General features: G+C 41.1%; 1 protein-coding gene across 1 annotated transcript; it reads right to left on the minus strand.

Moving 5' to 3' along the window:
* Nucleotides 1–459: 459 nt before the first annotated feature.
* Nucleotides 460–14,316, minus strand: CEP95 (centrosomal protein 95). The gene is made up of 22 exons (XM_054393815.1): nt 14,295–14,316; nt 12,761–12,889; nt 12,126–12,233; nt 11,131–11,244; nt 10,636–10,744; nt 10,073–10,182; nt 9,202–9,336; nt 8,201–8,415; nt 7,725–7,794; nt 7,007–7,053; nt 6,395–6,510; nt 5,986–6,115; nt 5,706–5,820; nt 5,349–5,527; nt 5,011–5,103; nt 4,054–4,204; nt 2,753–2,913; nt 2,214–2,288; nt 1,574–1,726; nt 861–1,007; nt 704–775; nt 460–636 (listed from the first exon to the last, which is right to left on the minus strand). Exons 1-22 carry the CDS (start codon nt 14,314–14,316, stop codon nt 460–462), a joined length of 2,628 nt encoding a protein of 875 aa, XP_054249790.1.
* Between the last annotated feature and the right edge of the window lie 2,649 nt (nt 14,317–16,965).

Raw genomic sequence — 16,965 nt, forward strand, 5'->3', positions numbered from 1 at the left:
AAGATCATTTTTAAAGTCACTCAGCTTTGTTGCAGGAGAAAATACTTCCTTCCAAGCCTGGCCCTTCAGTTCCAGAGCCCCAGACCTGTTGTTTAAGGGCAGTTGAGAAGGTGAGGGACACCAAGAGGCAGTTGTTGCCTTCCCAAGCCAGGCACCTGTTTCCTTTCCCACCTACCTTTTTGGTCTCCTATTGCATGGTAACAGGAGAGGAGGGGGATCCTCTGCTGCCTTTGCCTCAGGCTGTGGCTCAACATTATCTCAGCTTTGCTCAGAAGGCAGACAGTAGTTCAAAAACTTTATTAGTGATCATAAAGTGCTACAGCGGTCCCAGATCCCAGCAGCTACAGCTCTGATGGCAAAATGATAGAGTACATATATCAGAGCAAACCAGTCCCACAGCAGCTCTCCCAGATGCTCATCACCTTAGCCAGAGAACTGCAGCACTGGCTGCCGTATGGCTCACACCAACCAGCTCTTGCTGTACTGGAAGGAAGCTGTCTGGAGCCTGGACTTGAGCCTGTCTGCTTCCAGCTCCTGGAAAAAGGTGTCATCATCATTCTGCATTATTGCTGCTTGCAGTTGCTCTATTTCCTTTTCCATCCTTGATCTCAAGTCTCTCTTTGTTTTCTGTAGCATCTAAAGAAAACACCAACATCAGCCACAGCACACAGATAAGAGCTGCAGCAACTCTCACACCACTCACCTGTGCTTGTGCCTTCTCTCTGCTCTGCATTGCTTGGTGTTCTCGAGATAAAGCTTCTGCTAGCATGGAAAACTAAGCACAACATGGGTTTGAGTTGAACAAGCTGAAGAGAACACTTTTTGTGTAACAAGCATCTTGGATGCAAATTAAGCTTTACCTGAGCTTTGTAATAGTTCTCCATAGATTCCAACTCGTTTTGATGCTCTCTCCTTTGCTCAGCACGCTTCTCCTGAGCATAAGCTCTCAGGTCCTTCAGTCTCTGCTTCTGAATTTCTAAGCCTTCTTCAAATAAATTTTTAAATATCTGCCAGCAATAAAAAAAAAAGCAGCAAACCTCAAATTTTCCCAAAAACTTTAATCGACATTTTTCAGCTGCTTTACCTCCTGACAGAGTGGTGAGCTATGACAAGTCACTGCCCCTGAGAAAGTGCAGTTCTGTCTCCAGGTATGGGATGCTGAAGTCCCCTGAGCAACAGCTGCCTTTTGGAACAGGCTCCCTCACTGATGATTGCAGAATGTTTTCTTTGGATAGGAACTATAGGAACAACTTCTTAATCCCTACTGTTTCTGAAAACCCTTCTCCCCTGTTTCTTATTACCAGCCTTGTTTTTCCACACTGATATTTCACCCTTTCTCTCCTCTTCACCCTATACAATCATCCTTCCTTCTTTTGCAATGGTTTGTCCCAACCTGTATCAGTGTGTCCACAGAAGGAGCCTTTCCATCTGTGGCCTTGACTTGACCAACCATTTAATCCTGGCTCCTGTGCTCTGTTCACTTCTGTCTCCCTGTATCCTTACTTGAACTGCTGGACTGTGGGTCCAAACAAAAACAAATTCCATGGCTAGAGACAAGATCCCTTGCACTCACCCTCTCCTCCCGTGTCCGAGCATGCATCATCTTGGCACGCAGCTGCACTCTGTAGTCTTCGTAATATTTCCTGGCTCGGGCAACCTGCTGCCGTTTCTCCCTCAGTTTGTTCTGAGCACGCTTCTGTCGCCTGATGTGCTGCTTGACTTCTTGCTAAAAGGAGAACAGTAGCTTAAGACCACCAAGCTTCCAGCAGATCCTGCTGCAGGCAAATGTTTGGTGATCTTTGCTTGATAAAGAGGGCCCTTTACTAAGGACCTTGCCCCTGCCCCAGTTGAGTGCTGCAGTGGTGGTTTAAAGGTTTAGTCACCGCTGATTTGGCCAAGTGTTTCCACCAAGAGCACTGCCTAATCGAGTCAGCATTGCCCTGGTTGTTGGTGGTTTTATCAGCCACACCAGGAGCTTCAAGTTTCTCCTTGCACATTGCTAGAACCTGTTTGCTCTTTTAAAGCAAGAGTGCAGTCTAATAGTAACAATGTTCCGTTCCCACGACCTCAGTAGCCACACAGCAAACAGCACTTGAGACCACAGCTCCTCAACAGCATAAAATAGAAAGGCACTTCCATGGGAATATGTGTTCTAGCTAGCTCTGCATGAAGTGTTTGTACCATGTAACAAGTATCCCATCCTAAAATCATACCAGTCTCCTGTTATGCTCCTGATCTTTTTTAATAAGGCCAACAAGAAGCTCTTGCTTCTTCAGGGCTTGTTGAACCTGCAGGGTTAAAAAGCAACAGCTAATTAGTTCATCATTCTGCAGGACAGAGAGTGGGGTACAGGAGCTTTAAACATTGCCCCTTGCTTTTGGTTTGGTTTTTATGTTGAGAATTACCATGCAAATGTAGAATTTTCATTCTATAATTTTAAACTAAAAGGCTGTTCGGAATGCTACTAAATGCTTTACAAAAGCAACAGCAATCCCAGGCAGTGGTAAACTAGCGTAAAAAGTTAACATAGCTGATAAAATGTTGAGGTCCTCATCTAGATAAGGACATCCCTATTGAACCATGCTCAGATCTGCATCCTTTCATGCTGTGCTTTGGCTATGCATAGGCCCTGTCTGTGCTGCACAGAGTCAGGATGATCTTACGCTGATTTTATGATGCAGTACAAGCTGCTGGCTGTCTCTCAGAGGTACTGTCCCTGTGACACTTAGAAGGTAAGAATAAGAGCACTCACTTCATTTTGGAATTTTGCTCTGGGTCTGCTAGAAGCTGCTTTAAGTTGTTCAGTCTGTGCAAGCTGCTGCTGCCACATTTTTTTCATGGTATGGTGGGAAACATGCAGGTGGGGAAACTCTTCCAGTAGCTGGAGTAGGAGATCATCATCTCTTACTTTCACTACAAGGTAAAGACAGATGTAAGCAATAAATTCCTGGAGAAACTCTCCCAGACAGCGTCGAAGTTATGAAACAGTTGAGACTGAACACTATATAATCTACCCACAGGTTAAACCCAGCAGGACATAACATCAGCCTGTCAGTATGGCAGTGGAGAAAATAATCTTGAGGCTTTGTTAGTTTTAGTTTTGTTTTTGTTTCTGTTGAAGAATTACTTCTATAGCTCAGACATTATTTCCCTCCCACCACCACATCCAAGACAGACACATATCTCCTTGTGTCTTTATATGGTTCTGACCATCACCAATCTTTATCTCTTGCTCACTGGCTACAGCAACTTAAAATAGCACTAATACAGCAGCAGGCACAGATCCAGACCAGCCAGTAAACAGGCAGAAAATAAACTGGTTTGCAATCAGCTCGTTTTCTTTACACTTCTGATTTTTCTGGCAGGAAAAGATGAGGGGGAGATGAAACAAATGGGTATTTACCAAGTATAAAGCCCTTTAAGCACTGAAACAGAGTAAGGCAGTGTACCTGAGCAGCCCTCAGACACAGGATTAGAGCAGAATCTTGCATATAGCACAAACATGGCAAGAACAGTGTTTGCCAAATCTGAGCCTGTGATTTACCTGTTGGCTGTTCTCGGGGCATCACTTGCTCAGTAAAATCACTGGCAGTGCTAACTCCACCGTGGAAGGATCTTGAAAGGGAGGTGATAGCAACTGACAGATTCTGCTCTATTACCTGTATGTGGCTCAGCACCAGCCCACAGAAGTTCAAGGCTAAATTTTCAATCTGATAGAGGCTCAAGGGAAAATAGAAAATAAGAAAAAAAAGACTGAGCTCAAGCTATAGTGGAGCAAACATAGATTAGCAGTAATGGAAACAAGCCTTGAAAATAATCCAAGGGATTTTAAGGGATAGCAAATGGGTCAGAGTTTTGTTTCTGCCTCAGTGGTTTACATTTACTTAAAACATTATCTCCCCTAACACAAATCCAGACCTATAGAGGTCATAAGAAGGGGAAAATGCTACAGCTGCCTGGTATATGTTGGACTGATGCCTTTATTCTTGGGAGTTCAGCACATGCTTTCAAAAGATGCCAGTTTTCCACCAAGTATAGTTTTGCAGTTCTTACTTGGAGCTGCTTTCTTTGGCTTCACAGTCCCTCGTTTTGGAAGCCAGTGGCTGTGTTTGGGATTCCAAGGCGTGGTTTTTCTAGAATGAACTTTCACTGGCTGAGGCATTTTTGGATGTTCTTGAAAGATGTTTTCTTTGTGTTCTTGTTCCTTAGGAGCAGATGTAAAACAGATGGAGAACAGGTATGGGAAGGGAAAGACACAGTTTGGATATCAGAATTTACATGTCTTTGAAAGTTCAGAATGAGAATTTTGACATATTGCGTTGGATTCTCTAGAAGGCCAGAATTTACCAAATGCAGGTCAGGGTTCAAAGCAAGGTTAAATCTCGCTATTGCATAACCTCAGCTCTTCTGCAGCACTTAACACGACTGCAGCAGCCTGTTGTTGACATTGGTATAACAGAGCTTTCAGCTTGAGGATCTTTGCTGTTCCAGTAGTAAGAGAGGAACAAAACTCCCTTTGCCACATTTGTAACATTAGAGCATCACCCTTGCACAAACCCAACTTTTAGGAGTTAAAGACCAAGACAATACTAAGCAGATTGCTTGCAATGTGTGGGAGTTCCAACTTTACTTCCGTAGCTGTGGGCATGTTGTGTATTAAGTGCTCATCTGTGGAGAAGTTGAGGCCAGTCTCTGCAACCTATCTCCTTGCTCACTTCACTTCAAATCTGAGTGTCTTGAAGTTACCACTTAGTGTGAAAAGCATGGTGGTTAGAACAAGTATTCTTAATACAATGAAGTGCTGAAACTTGTAAAACTACTTGGCCTTTGGTTCTATTCAGCTCAGGAAAAGCTGTCCTTTTCTTTACTGCTTTAGTAGTACAGAGTGCTGTGATTATGACACAGGAAGTCACAGAGTTTTTGCACCCAAAAGATACATTTGGTGTAGTGTCTGGACACATCATCCAGAAAAAATTAAAACAACCACGAACAGCACAGTGTATCACATACCACTTCCTTGATGCCTTCTCTGAGCTTGGAAAGTCTAAGCCTCTCTGTAGCTTCATAAGTTCTTAGTTCATCTTCATAAGCTTTTCCAACTATCTAGAAAACAGAAATAAGAGAACTCTTCAGAGAAAAGAGTTAATCCATACGAACACCTCATTCACTTGTTCAGTGTGTGGGGTCAGACCTTCCACTTCAAACTCTTTTTTTGCAGAATGTAGTCTTTTCCTCAGCATTCTACAGGTACAACAGTGCAGCTGCCTCATTAAGCATGAGCATTTAATTTTGATGCTTTTAGTGTAAGTGTTGGTAAGAATGACCAACAGCTCTCACCCAGCAATTACCTTTGCTTTTTTTGTGCTTTCATCCTTTTCTCTTTGCAACTGGCTGCGTATTTTCCTTACTTGGCCTGTTCCATTGCTGCAAAGTTTATCTTCCAGCTTGGAAAAGAGCTGATGCTGAGATGAAGGTGAGGATGGAGAAAGGGATCGTGGCCTGCTTTGGTACTTTAGATGTGATGTGTCTGTAAGGTGAAAAGTGATTCATTGAGTGTTTAACTTAAACAACAAAACCCCTCCAGTCAAATATCAGGAAAAACCCCTCCCAGAAGCCCAGACAGGAGAGTAAAAAAAAAAAATTTAGCACAAATTTAAGTCATAAAAAGCTAAAGGCTTTGCTTTTAGACTTCTCCCTTCACTTGCCTCGCTCAGCTTTCCTTTGGCGACAGTCCATGACGCTGTCACTGTGCTGTGAGAGGCTGTCCTCTTCTGTCAGCTCAGCTTCTCTGCTGTGCCCACCCAAAGCTCTCTCTAACATCTGTTGGATAGATTGGTGGGGATCAGGCTGAGTACTTCATTCAAACTGTAGAACTGTCTTAGTTGCAGATTTGCTTTTCATCACTCCTGTATTTGCACTCTGGTTCTCTCCACTGTCAGTACCAAGGCTGTCTTGCTCAGGTACCACTGCCTGGGGCTCACTTACCACATCCAGTTCATGTAAGCGGCTAGAGAGCTTTTCTGACACTTCCTGAAGCTCCTGCTCTGACAGCATTTCCTTTGTTCTGTGGGATGGAGACTCTTCAAGGGAATCTGTGGCAGAATTTTTATATCTGCTGAAACAGACAACAGCCAGATTTTATTTCTATTCTGGAACTTGAAGATAAGCATTACCTTGTACAATTCCAGTTCACTTTTTGCATGAGGATTAAGTAGAAGCTGAATGTGTAAATGCCTGTAACTATATTTAAGACAATACATATGTCAGGAGAAAGGGGAAATTGTTAAGTTAAAATTAATCTTTCACTATCATACAGCCAAGGAGGAAGAGATCTTATTTTCAAGGGGGACAGGGGAGGCCCTGGCAGCCTTGGCTCAGTACCAGATGCACTCACCTTTTCTTTCTAGGCAGATCCTGAGATTCAGGTCTTGGAATCTGTGTTACTTGGTTAGCACACAGCAAGAGTTGATGTGAAGAGGAAGCAGATGGAGTCCCATAAACCCAGGGAACCTAGGTAACCAAGTAAGAGTAAATGAAGATTTTTATTAAGATCTTTGCAGTAAAGCTCAGACATGCCATAGTACAGCAGCTTGTACAGAAGAACAACTTCAAACCCTATGAAATACATCAATGGAAAAGGGGTTTTAGACAGAGACAATGTTTGAAACAATGTAGAAGCTGAAATTATTGAGACAGATGAAGTCTGTGAGTACCTCTTGTAGCTGCAGAAGGAAAAAAATAGAAGTAATGTACACTTGTGTTTATACATCTTGGATTAACCCCAAGATCACTAGCTGGTTGAGATCAATTAGACTTCTGTATCTATTGGCACTTGCACTTGTTGAAGCAAACACTTGCAGAAGAACTGCTATGACTTGCAAACCATAGTCCAACAACATTGCATCACTGATTCCTGTTGAAGTTCCACAGGATACCAGCAGAATTAAGCAGAACTCCACAAATATTGACTGAAGTTTCACAAATAAGGTAAAAATGCAATATCTACCTTTGCCATGCTGTCCTCAGCATTGTTTGATACCCCCTGGTCTCCCACTGCAGAAGCAGATGACAAGTAAGGGGTAGCTGATGGCAAAGACTGCGCTGTGCCTGCTCATGTGGGGAACAAGTGAAAAAAACATGATCTGTGGATAGCCTTTGGATCCAAATTATTCACAGACAAGAGAATGACAAAGCCACTATAGCTGCACTCTTGTGACATCCATATTGGTAATTTCTCAGGTTTTAGATGTTCAGTGTCATAGGAATGCTATGGCAACTAGCAAGGTAAGCAGTGTTTCCCAGGCAACTGAGAAAACAAGCACTGGAAACTAGCTTCTAACCCTCTTCAACAAAAACAGCTAATGGCTTCTTCCTATAGCTGAAGCTGCCTTGTTTGGTCTGTGTTTTCCTGCTCAGAATAAGCTCAGCCATAGGATTTATCTGCAAGAAGAGATTTCTGCAGTACAGGCCCATCTTAACTGGATTAACTAAGAAAGGAGTTCAATTGGAGACATGGAATATTTTTCTCCATCACAGTAAACAGCTTAAAAGTACCCTATTTCTGTTTCTCTCTAAAGCAGAGATAGAAATACGAACTTGTGGCTGAACTTAAAAAAAAAAAAAAAAAGGACTAGTTTCAAACCCCTGTTTCTTCTAGTGCAAATGAAAATAAATGCATTATGTGACACTTAAGTGTTACCCTACAGGAAACAAGCTTCTCTCACCAGGAATTTTCCTTGATAGAGGAAGACTACCAGAAACATCTTCAGACTTTTCTGTAAGTGACTTCCCAAACTGAAATGAAAAGCAACATGTTTTCTCTAAATTCACAGGAGAGTGTTGACAGGAAGGTTTGTCATCAGGTTTGTCTGCAGATGGAAATCAATGCTAATTTTACAGATAAAAAGACACTGTTTTGTTTACTATATTGTAAACTGTGCAGTTACTTTGATTATGGGAGATGCATACTTGTATGTGTATAAAATAAACATAACCCTCTCATTTCTTTTCTGGCCACTCAGCAGAGAAGGAATCCACAATCCAAAACATTTTGAACTGAAGATAAAATCTGATACATTCAGAAATGTTCTTCAGAGACCAACTACTCGTGTTTTGCAGATGTATACAGGAAGGTTTTAAAATGAAAGCAGCACTGCTTACTGATTAACAATTAAAAATCAAAGGATAGGGTTTTACTTACAGTAGGAATTTTCACTTCTTGACTGTTAGTCAAAGCTGATGCCTGGCTCTCTGAGCTCTGATAATCTCTCCACCCAGGATAATGAGGTCTGGCTTCCAAAGGCTGAAATGGTGGTAGCAAAGGGATAGCTTGCTGTATAGGTTCCCCAAGCTTTGTAGCACTGGCACCTGGGCTCTCTTTTTGAGGTTCAGTAGGATAGACAAACTTCACTGAGCCTTGAAAGACAAGTAAGAAGAATGTGAAGCTTAAGTGTTATTTGTGAAGGCAGAATGTTAGTTTTGTATATTATTAGAAATATCTAAATACCTAATGTTAGCAACCGTCTTTGCTGAGCTGCATAGGACAGAACTGTAACATTTTCATGCCTTGCAATGTCACTTCCCTTCTCTTTACAGAGATGCACACTGCAGCCCCCACTATGTCATCACTTGTCTAAGAGCACCAGGTTTGTCCTGACTGCATATACATGTAGATGAATATACTGTGGTCATGCTTCATGGCTGTAGCTGTGTGCATACACAGAAAACTTTGGATTTGCTGTTCTTTTCTCCACAATCATCTTAGACACCTGCAGGGGAATGCCTGCTCACACACAGGAGTTCTAAGCAATGACAGAGCCACAGTCAGCAGAGGCCAGGGACAATGGAGAAGATGGCTGCCACCTGCCAAAACCATTCAGCCCATACACAATCTAGCTACAGCTGACCTTAGGAACAGCATGAAGCCCCCCTGAAAATACAAAAGAACCCTTCCACAAGAGTTCTTTACTTTCAGAATTTGTTTATTGTGCCACAAAAGGAAAATCCAGCTGAAGCTGGATCCTAGCCAAGCAGATATACTCTGGGACACTAAAATAAAAGATTTTCAAAAAAGGACTCATTTCAAAATACAGCTAAAGTGTATTCCATCTACAACTAAGGTTCTCCTTTACAATACCTTAATACCTTACACTCCTTAGTCAAAAATCAGGGAGAGTAGCTACCGGAAGCATGAATGCTCACCATCTTCCTTTTCCTTTACAACAGCTCTTTCCATTTCATAGAACTCTGCAGGCAATGCTGTAACAGCCTCAGAGGTTTTGCACTCTTCCACTCTATTTTCCTTCTCTGCTGATAACAGTTCAGGCAACTGGAATTCTAGAATTGGTGTTTGGAAAAGATTAAATTAAGAACTATCTTGCTATGAACTGTTTAGATAGCAAATTTTCATCTTTATTAATCATTTGGTGTTGGCAATCCATACCATGATCAAAATAAGTTTGTTAAATTTCTGCTTCAGTCTAATATTGAATAATTCTATTCAATAAAGATATAATTCATAGTATTTCTCTCCATCTCTATTTGGAGAGATTAATCATGAATAAGGAGTACTTTCATAGGAAAAGAGGAATGGATGCCATTTAAGTAGCCTGCATAGTATTTGTCCCACAGCCACCCAGAATGTTCAACTGGCACACACTCCTAAGAGGTCTTTTTAAGAATGGACTTAACTAGTCTCTTTACAATCTAAAATAATACATTTTATACTGCAATAAATGAAATAAATTAAAGGTTTCAGAATTCTCTTATGCTGTTGAACAAAATAAAATGCCTCTGTAGAGAGAGCTGAATTAGATGTCAAAGAATAAATCTTTATCTTAAATAACGGAGTTCAGGAGGCATGAAAAAGTGTACTTTAAGAAAATAACTTCAGCAAGATCAACCACAGGTATGTTTGCTGATTGATGGAGTTTTTTGGGGTGTGTGTTTTGTGTAAAACAAGAGTTTAAAATTAAGTATTTGTTTCTTTTAAAAATGTTATTTCTTTTGAAGAACAAAAAAAGCACAAAAATGTTACCACAGATTAGTCTTAAATTTTTTCTCTCAAACTTACCCTCCTCTCTCTTGGAAAATGAATGAGCAGTGTCTCCAAGCCTGATTAATTCATTTGTAGATTCTGATCCATCTATGTCACAAGATGGAACAAAAAATTCTAACTCGGACCTAAGAGGAACAAAGTATTTAGCCTCCAAAATCTTTGCCCCTTCAGTCCACAAGATGGAGCTGCAGAAGAGCGGCAACTCGGCTTCAGGCTGTCAGAGTGCAGCACAGGAGAGACCAGATGCTACAGAACAGACTGGTGCAGAAGTCATGAAGGTAAATCAAATGCAGTCCAATAAAAATACAGCAATTTAAAACTGAGACAACGTTTTCAACTTGTTTCATTCCATATGTAAAGTCAACTTAAGGGAAACAAAATGCCAGCAGCACTCTTCAAAAGCAAAAAATATTCTGGAGCTAATTTTAGCCCCTTTGCTGCCTTACTAAAGGAGGTGTGATGTAGACAATCAGTATGTTTCCTACTTGCATACTATTCAGACCCTAAGAGTTTTCCTACAGATACACAAATGGATAATCAATCACTGTGTGAGTGCAAATGTTCATAACTATTCTTACCCTGTAATTGATGAGGATGTTGATGGTTGGGCAAGGTGACCAGCATTGCTTTCCAGCTGCTTTCGAGGTGCAATTGGAATTCCATTATTGAAGAGCAGATGTGTCTCATCTGTTAATAATGAAGAGGCAATTACTTTCAGGAAAACTACTTCTTAACTAAGAGGTATTATTGCCAATATCATTAGAAGAGTTTAAGTGCAACAAAACATTATAATGATGACGTGTAAAACGATGACATTTAATGCCTTTGAAACAAGGTTCATCATCTTCCAAGAGATGTAATTTCTTATAGCTGCTAGTGAGGAGAATAGCAAAGAAACAGTATTTACTTATTATGGTGGCTGTATCCCATCCATGAACATCAAGAATTATGTTCATGAGAACCTACCAAAGCCCTCAGCAAGCTAACTTGAAAGCAGACAAACAGGAAAGTGGAGCTATCCATACTATGGCAGTAGCAAAACATATTTTAAACTAGGACATCTCTCTACTCACCTCCACTCTGAGAAGAGGATTCACTGGCTTCTTCTGTAAGATACTCTAACAACCCATCAAAGATTTCAAGGAGGTTTCTGATAGATTCCCTTTCTCCTTTCACAATGTTCTCACCTTAAGAGAAGGTACTGCCACATATTAATAATTAGTATTGCAACATAGGAATTATTACCACTTCACAGAAAAAAAATTCTCTGAAGTGGGAGTTTTCTGGAGAAGAGTGCTTGGAAATTCTGGGGAAGATTGTCAGGTGAGAAAACAACTGGTCACTCATTTATAGCTAAAGTATCTTAAATATTTTCTAAAGTTGTATCTTTTCAGTTCTAATAAGTCTAAATTTATTGATGCTATACCTGCTTACACACAGATATAAATCAGGAATAGTTGGTATCTAATATTCCCTTATACATAATGGCTACAGGATAAACCCATTCTATGAACTGGCAAGCAGGATTACAAACCTCAGACAGTGTTCAGAAAGACACAGTTCATATCAAGCAAGCAGTTCTCATTCTTTGCAGGCTATGTTATGAAGATAATAGTCAGTGAAAGCTATTATCTGTGTACAAAGGACAAACACTTCATGCTTCAAGTCTTTAGTCACCAACTTTTTAGTGAGTAATAAGCTTGATATTCAAGGCTCAGGTTTTAAAGCCCAGTTTCCAGGCTTGAGCTGTACACAGAAGAATACTGAGCCAGTAACAGACTTCAAGTAACATTTTAGTAGGTATGAGAAGTAGGTTTTATTGCTAACTTGAACATTTCTTGCAGGTCTATGTCATACAAGACAACTTCTGTTTATTTTCTGCTTGCTATTCAAGTTCATAATGTGATGTCCAAGGTAAGGGTTCAGTGTTTTGATGACATTCACTACAAGAGAAAGACCTCTCATGTAGGTATAAAGTATGCGTTATAACATATGGCTCTTGTGAAATGTTCAAATTAAACACACTGATATTCATCTGCTGTTTGTCTACAGCAAAACAAGCACTTACCAGTGATGTGAGACAGGCTGACCTGCAAATAGTCCAATGCCAGGGAATCTATTACTGCTTGTACATTATGTACATCATCCTCTTGGCTTCTAGGAGTAGCTATGAAATCTATTTAAAATAAATAATCAATTTTAGGCTATCTAGATGGATAGATTATTGCAAATAATTTGACTAAACTGCTTGAACTTTCACAAACAAGTTAGTGTTTTTTTTTCAGTACCTTGTGTTCTTGGTGAAACCCCCAAATATCCTGTTTGTAGGAAATTTTTTATAAATACTGAGTACAAACTTAGAGCATCCCCTGGAAGACGTGAGGGGTTTATCAGTGAAGTATTCAATTCAAGAATAAAGACTACCTCAGTATTTTGACTCCTTCACTCCCAGTACACACTTACACTTCAGCCTGACAAACCGCAATTGCAGTTTGTGTTAAGGTCTCTATTCCCCTCACAAAACAAAAACAACTGGCCACTATTATCTTAAATGTTCATAAAGAATAGCAATCAGTCTTTGGAAGAACACAAATATTTTTAAAACCCTACCTCTGTAAGCAGCTTTGCAAGCTTGAATTTGTTCATTATGAAACATGCAGATACGCACACACACACAAAAAGTTTAGAAATAATTGTTCCCACCTGGTACTTCTTCTCCTAGTATTGACTCATAAAGATGAACAAACATATCAACACCACATTCTGTGAGATTGTTTATGTGATGGTTTATGTGACAGCTCCTCAAAAGCTCATTGGCAACACCAACCCAATCTATTAAGCAAAACATATTAATGTCAGAACTGAAAGACTGAGAAACAAAAACACAGTAACGCTGGAAGACGATACCCATTTAAGTATCTTTGGCTCCACCATATGTGCTAAATCCCAATTGTGCTATCCCAATTACCCAAAATACGGAATGTGCTGCATGCTTTCTATTCCATGCCTTGCTTACTTCAGATGAAAACATGACCAGAGTGAGAAATTACACACACCAGTACCTGATTCAAGTACACAGTCATGCTACAAATGAACCTGAAGGCTGAAGCACCACAGGGTGGGCAGATTTTTTTTTTCTTCCACATAATATAAAGCAATTTTTTGTCTAGCTGCATAGCCAGGACTCTGAAACCTTGAAGGACTTCACGTAGTCTCTGACCCATCTTTTATCAAGAATCAGAAATTACATACACTCTTCTGAAACATATGAGCTTCTCCCTACAAACCCAGTTCTCCAGTACACTTAACAACACTGCTAATGCAAGTATGCTTTGTGAAAACTAAGTTCAAGGATTACTTTTATTAGTTTGCTGTTTAGGGACTATGAAGAACATGGAGTTGGTCCCCTGATCTTCATGCTATGTTTAGCACAAGATACATGCAGGAACAGCGTGGTTTTCCCTCATGTTGAGTCCTGAATTCAAAGTGAATGTATCCTCTGCTGCACCCTTCCTTGGCAGCCATTTCAAACATCGAATTGGAAGAACAGAAGCCTTTATTTGTTAGTCTATGATCTTAAGTTTAGATTTCCCCCTTGCATGTTGCTTTTACAAACAAAACAGTGTCTTAAGGGGTATTATGAAAGGACTTAGAGCAAGTCGTCTCTAGAAGGAAAACAAAGTACATAATTAACGCAACAGAAACTAGTTTGTAAAATTTTTACTTCTCTGTACACAAAAAGCCTTTCCTATCATTCTTGGTTTCAGAAACCACTTTACCCTAACATTTCAGGTGCATGAAAGGTTAAAGTAGCATCTTCTCACCTCAGACTAACACATCCAGAAAACTTCAGCTACTCTTAATGTCCAGTGTTACCAATTAAAACTAATTGAGGGGGGTGGGGCAAAGACAAGAGACGGGAGGAGTAGAAGTTAACAGTTTAAAAAGCCACAAGACAAGATAAAGACATCTTTAAGGAAAGGTGCATCTGAATCACACGGTGTTGACGAAGCGCGCAGTATGAGAATGGCACAGCAACGGGGAGACAAGGCCCCTCTCCACCTCGCCCCCACTTCTGCAGGGCACGAAGGCTGACTGCTCCTGCAGGACTCACGCCTGCCTCACCGCAAGGCCTCACAGCGCAGCGAGCAGAACGCGGGGAGAGCAGTGAATTCAGGAGTGAGAGGTACCCGCGGGCTGGAGCTCTTCTCAGTGGCCCGACCCCTGCTATCCCTACCTCTATCCTCAGCGCTGTCCATGCCGCGGCGCTTCAGGCAGCAACGGACAGCGAAGAAGGCCCACACCGGGAATTTAAATGGCACCGCCGCGCTGATTGGGCAGGCCGCGCCGGAAAGGTCGCCATGGAAACGGGGCGAGAGGCTGTGCCGCCGAGCCGCGCGGCAGGTCACGTGGCCTCCTGCCCTCCGCGCTTCTTGAGGTGGGCTCGCGTGACGTGAGCCCCTTGCTGTGGCTGCCTCTGTGCCTGCACCCCACCCATCCCGGGTCCCAAACCGAGTCCTGCGTGGGTCCGGTCCGTTCCCCTCTACCCGGAACCACCTGCCTGGTCTCTACCACTTCCTTTTGCCCACGACCCAAGCCCCATGGGCTAAGCTCTCCCGCGCAGGGCCAGGGTCTGGCCAAGCAGGGTGTCGGCTGCTAGTGACACAAAATGGCGGTGCGATTAGCGCCGCGCTGTAAGGCGGTAGCTTTCTCGCAGCAGTTCCGCCTTCGTCACCCAGAAAGGGATACGGTTGTTGGCGGTTTCACAAGCAAAATAGCTAGGGAGAGGGGGTGGAGCGGGGGAAAGTTCTAGCACTTGACCTTGCCGGTCGGGCCTGGGCTGTTTGCTGATGGGCGGAGGCGTGTTTACATTAGCGTGGTTGTTGTGCAGCTGGGGAGTCCGTGTTAAATCTGCAGCTAATGGGGGTTTGCGTGGGAAATAGGGGTAACCTGATAGCTTTTGTGCGCAGAAGAGATGTTATTAAAAGTAACATTTAGAAGTGTTTGTCTAGTGAGACTTCCTCTAAGCTGTTAGCACATGTTTAGAGATACTGGGTGGTTGGTGAAAGTGTATTAATAGTGTTTCTTAGGAAGCAGTAGTGTTCCATGGTTCTTAGGAATTACAGAATTTTCATCATGCATCAAGTCACACAAATAGAAATAATGGTGGCCCTTGTCTTTAAGCTCCTTGAGCATGACAGCAAAAGCTGAGATCCCAGTTATGACTGCAAGAACAATGTCAGCAAATAAACATCAGTGACACTGTTAGCCCTAACAGATTATGGAATTTTGAGATATATATATAATGCAAAAAAGATTTTGTGCATATAAGAAAAAACATGTTGGTACTACTAAAATGAATACCAGAGGGTGGACTTTGGTTTGATATATACACACTTTTGCACATGTTGGTTCGAAGAAAAACAACACAAGAAAACTGATGGTGTTTAAATTAAAAGGGTGGAACACAAAAATGAGGAAGTTTCTTTCAAAGAGGAAATCAAAAGGACTTACTTGCAAACTAAATGCATGCAGATGAGACACAAACAAGGTTTTTATTTAGTCCTCAATTCTTTAAACTCTTAGCAAGGTTAAACAGCACCATAACAGGAAGCTAGGTTATATACAAACAAACAGGCAAAATCAAAATTTGTGTTAAGCTAAACGTAAAAGGCAAGAAAAGATCAGAAAAACAATTTGCTTTGTTCACAGACTTTGTGAAAACCTTTTTCAGACTCATCAGAAGCAGGAAGTCTATGGGGTCAGTAGGTATTGAGTGTTAAAAGAAGTATTTTGGGAGAAAAGTCTTTCAAAAGGCTGTATTAAATCAGTTTTAAAAAAAAGGTGTGCATGTGGGAATCATTAGGAATTAATACACAATGGATTGAAAACATGTTTATGCCTTCATTATGTCAATCTGCATGGAGCCCACATCCTGAACACCATGTACATTTCTTGTCAATAAAGAGAAAATAGCAAGGATAATCAGACATGTGGAATTGCTTTTAAAGGAGAAAAATAGATGTCAGGTTTGGTTCACAAAGGAGGTGATTTAGAATATATTATTGTGCATAAAAGGTATAAATAAACAGAAAATTATTATTCACTGTTTCTACTACTCATTTTGTTCCACGCCCCTTGTTCTTACCAGGCAATGTACTGAAAATGAAAGGAAACGTTTTTCAGGTTGCGTACAATTAAACCGTGAATCACATTGTCATGGTATCTTAAAAGCTAAGAGCATAAATAGAACAAAAATAGGAAGAGATGGCCATCAAATACAGTTATTTTTGTCTCATAAAGCCGTAAAGCAAGAATTGCTAGAAGGGGGGAGTATATAAATGGAGTATTGTTATGGCACTTCTCCTTCCTTGTGTTGTTTTCATTTGCATTCATCACTATTTGAAACAGGTGGTCTGTCAATATGGCTGCTTATATTTTATGCTTCGAGCTTTACCTTTTGTGTGCTTAAAGCCTCGAGCTAGCAAAGCAGGCAAATAAGCAATATAGTAACTACTTCAGCTATTTCATGTTTATTATACTTGTGCCCTGTCCTGAGGTGCGCTCGTGCACTTGTTGTGACCTTTGAATTGCTTTACTAGCCACATTGTGGAATTTTAAAGGGTAAAAATAGTAACTGTTTCTAATCATATGTATTTAGAAAAGGCAACAGGGTAATAGTCTAAAAGCACCGCTCAAAGTAGCATTTAATAATCAATCTGCTAGTGTGATTATGTCCAACCTGTTGTCAGCATGAGGATCTGCACATCTAACCTCTTCAGTCTCTGAAAATCCCAGGTGGGTGTGTAGCTGCAGCTACCATTTCTTCAAGTATCAGCTATTACTTAAAACGTAACAACTCCACTCAAGCCTGGAATTTATATGTTGTAGCACTTGCTTTCCACAAA

Source organism: Indicator indicator, chromosome 29 (genome assembly GCF_027791375.1).
Source record: "Indicator indicator isolate 239-I01 chromosome 29, UM_Iind_1.1, whole genome shotgun sequence".
In the NCBI taxonomy this organism is placed as follows: domain Eukaryota; kingdom Metazoa; phylum Chordata; class Aves; order Piciformes; family Indicatoridae; genus Indicator; species Indicator indicator.

What these genes read in the sequence shown, in the direction of transcription:
- CEP95 (XM_054393815.1), bottom strand. Translation starts at nt 14,316, where the DNA reads ATGGACAGCGCTGAGGATAGAG. An exon ending in TGTAAAGGAAAAGGAAGATG is followed by an intron (nt 8,416 to 9,201) that starts GTGAGCATTCAT and finishes TTGTCTTTCAAG; the next exon opens with GCTCAGTGAAGTTTGTCTAT. An exon ending in TCTATCAAGGAAAATTCCTG is followed by an intron (nt 7,054 to 7,724) that starts GTGAGAGAAGCT and finishes CTGCTTCTGCAG; the next exon opens with TGGGAGACCAGGGGGTATCA.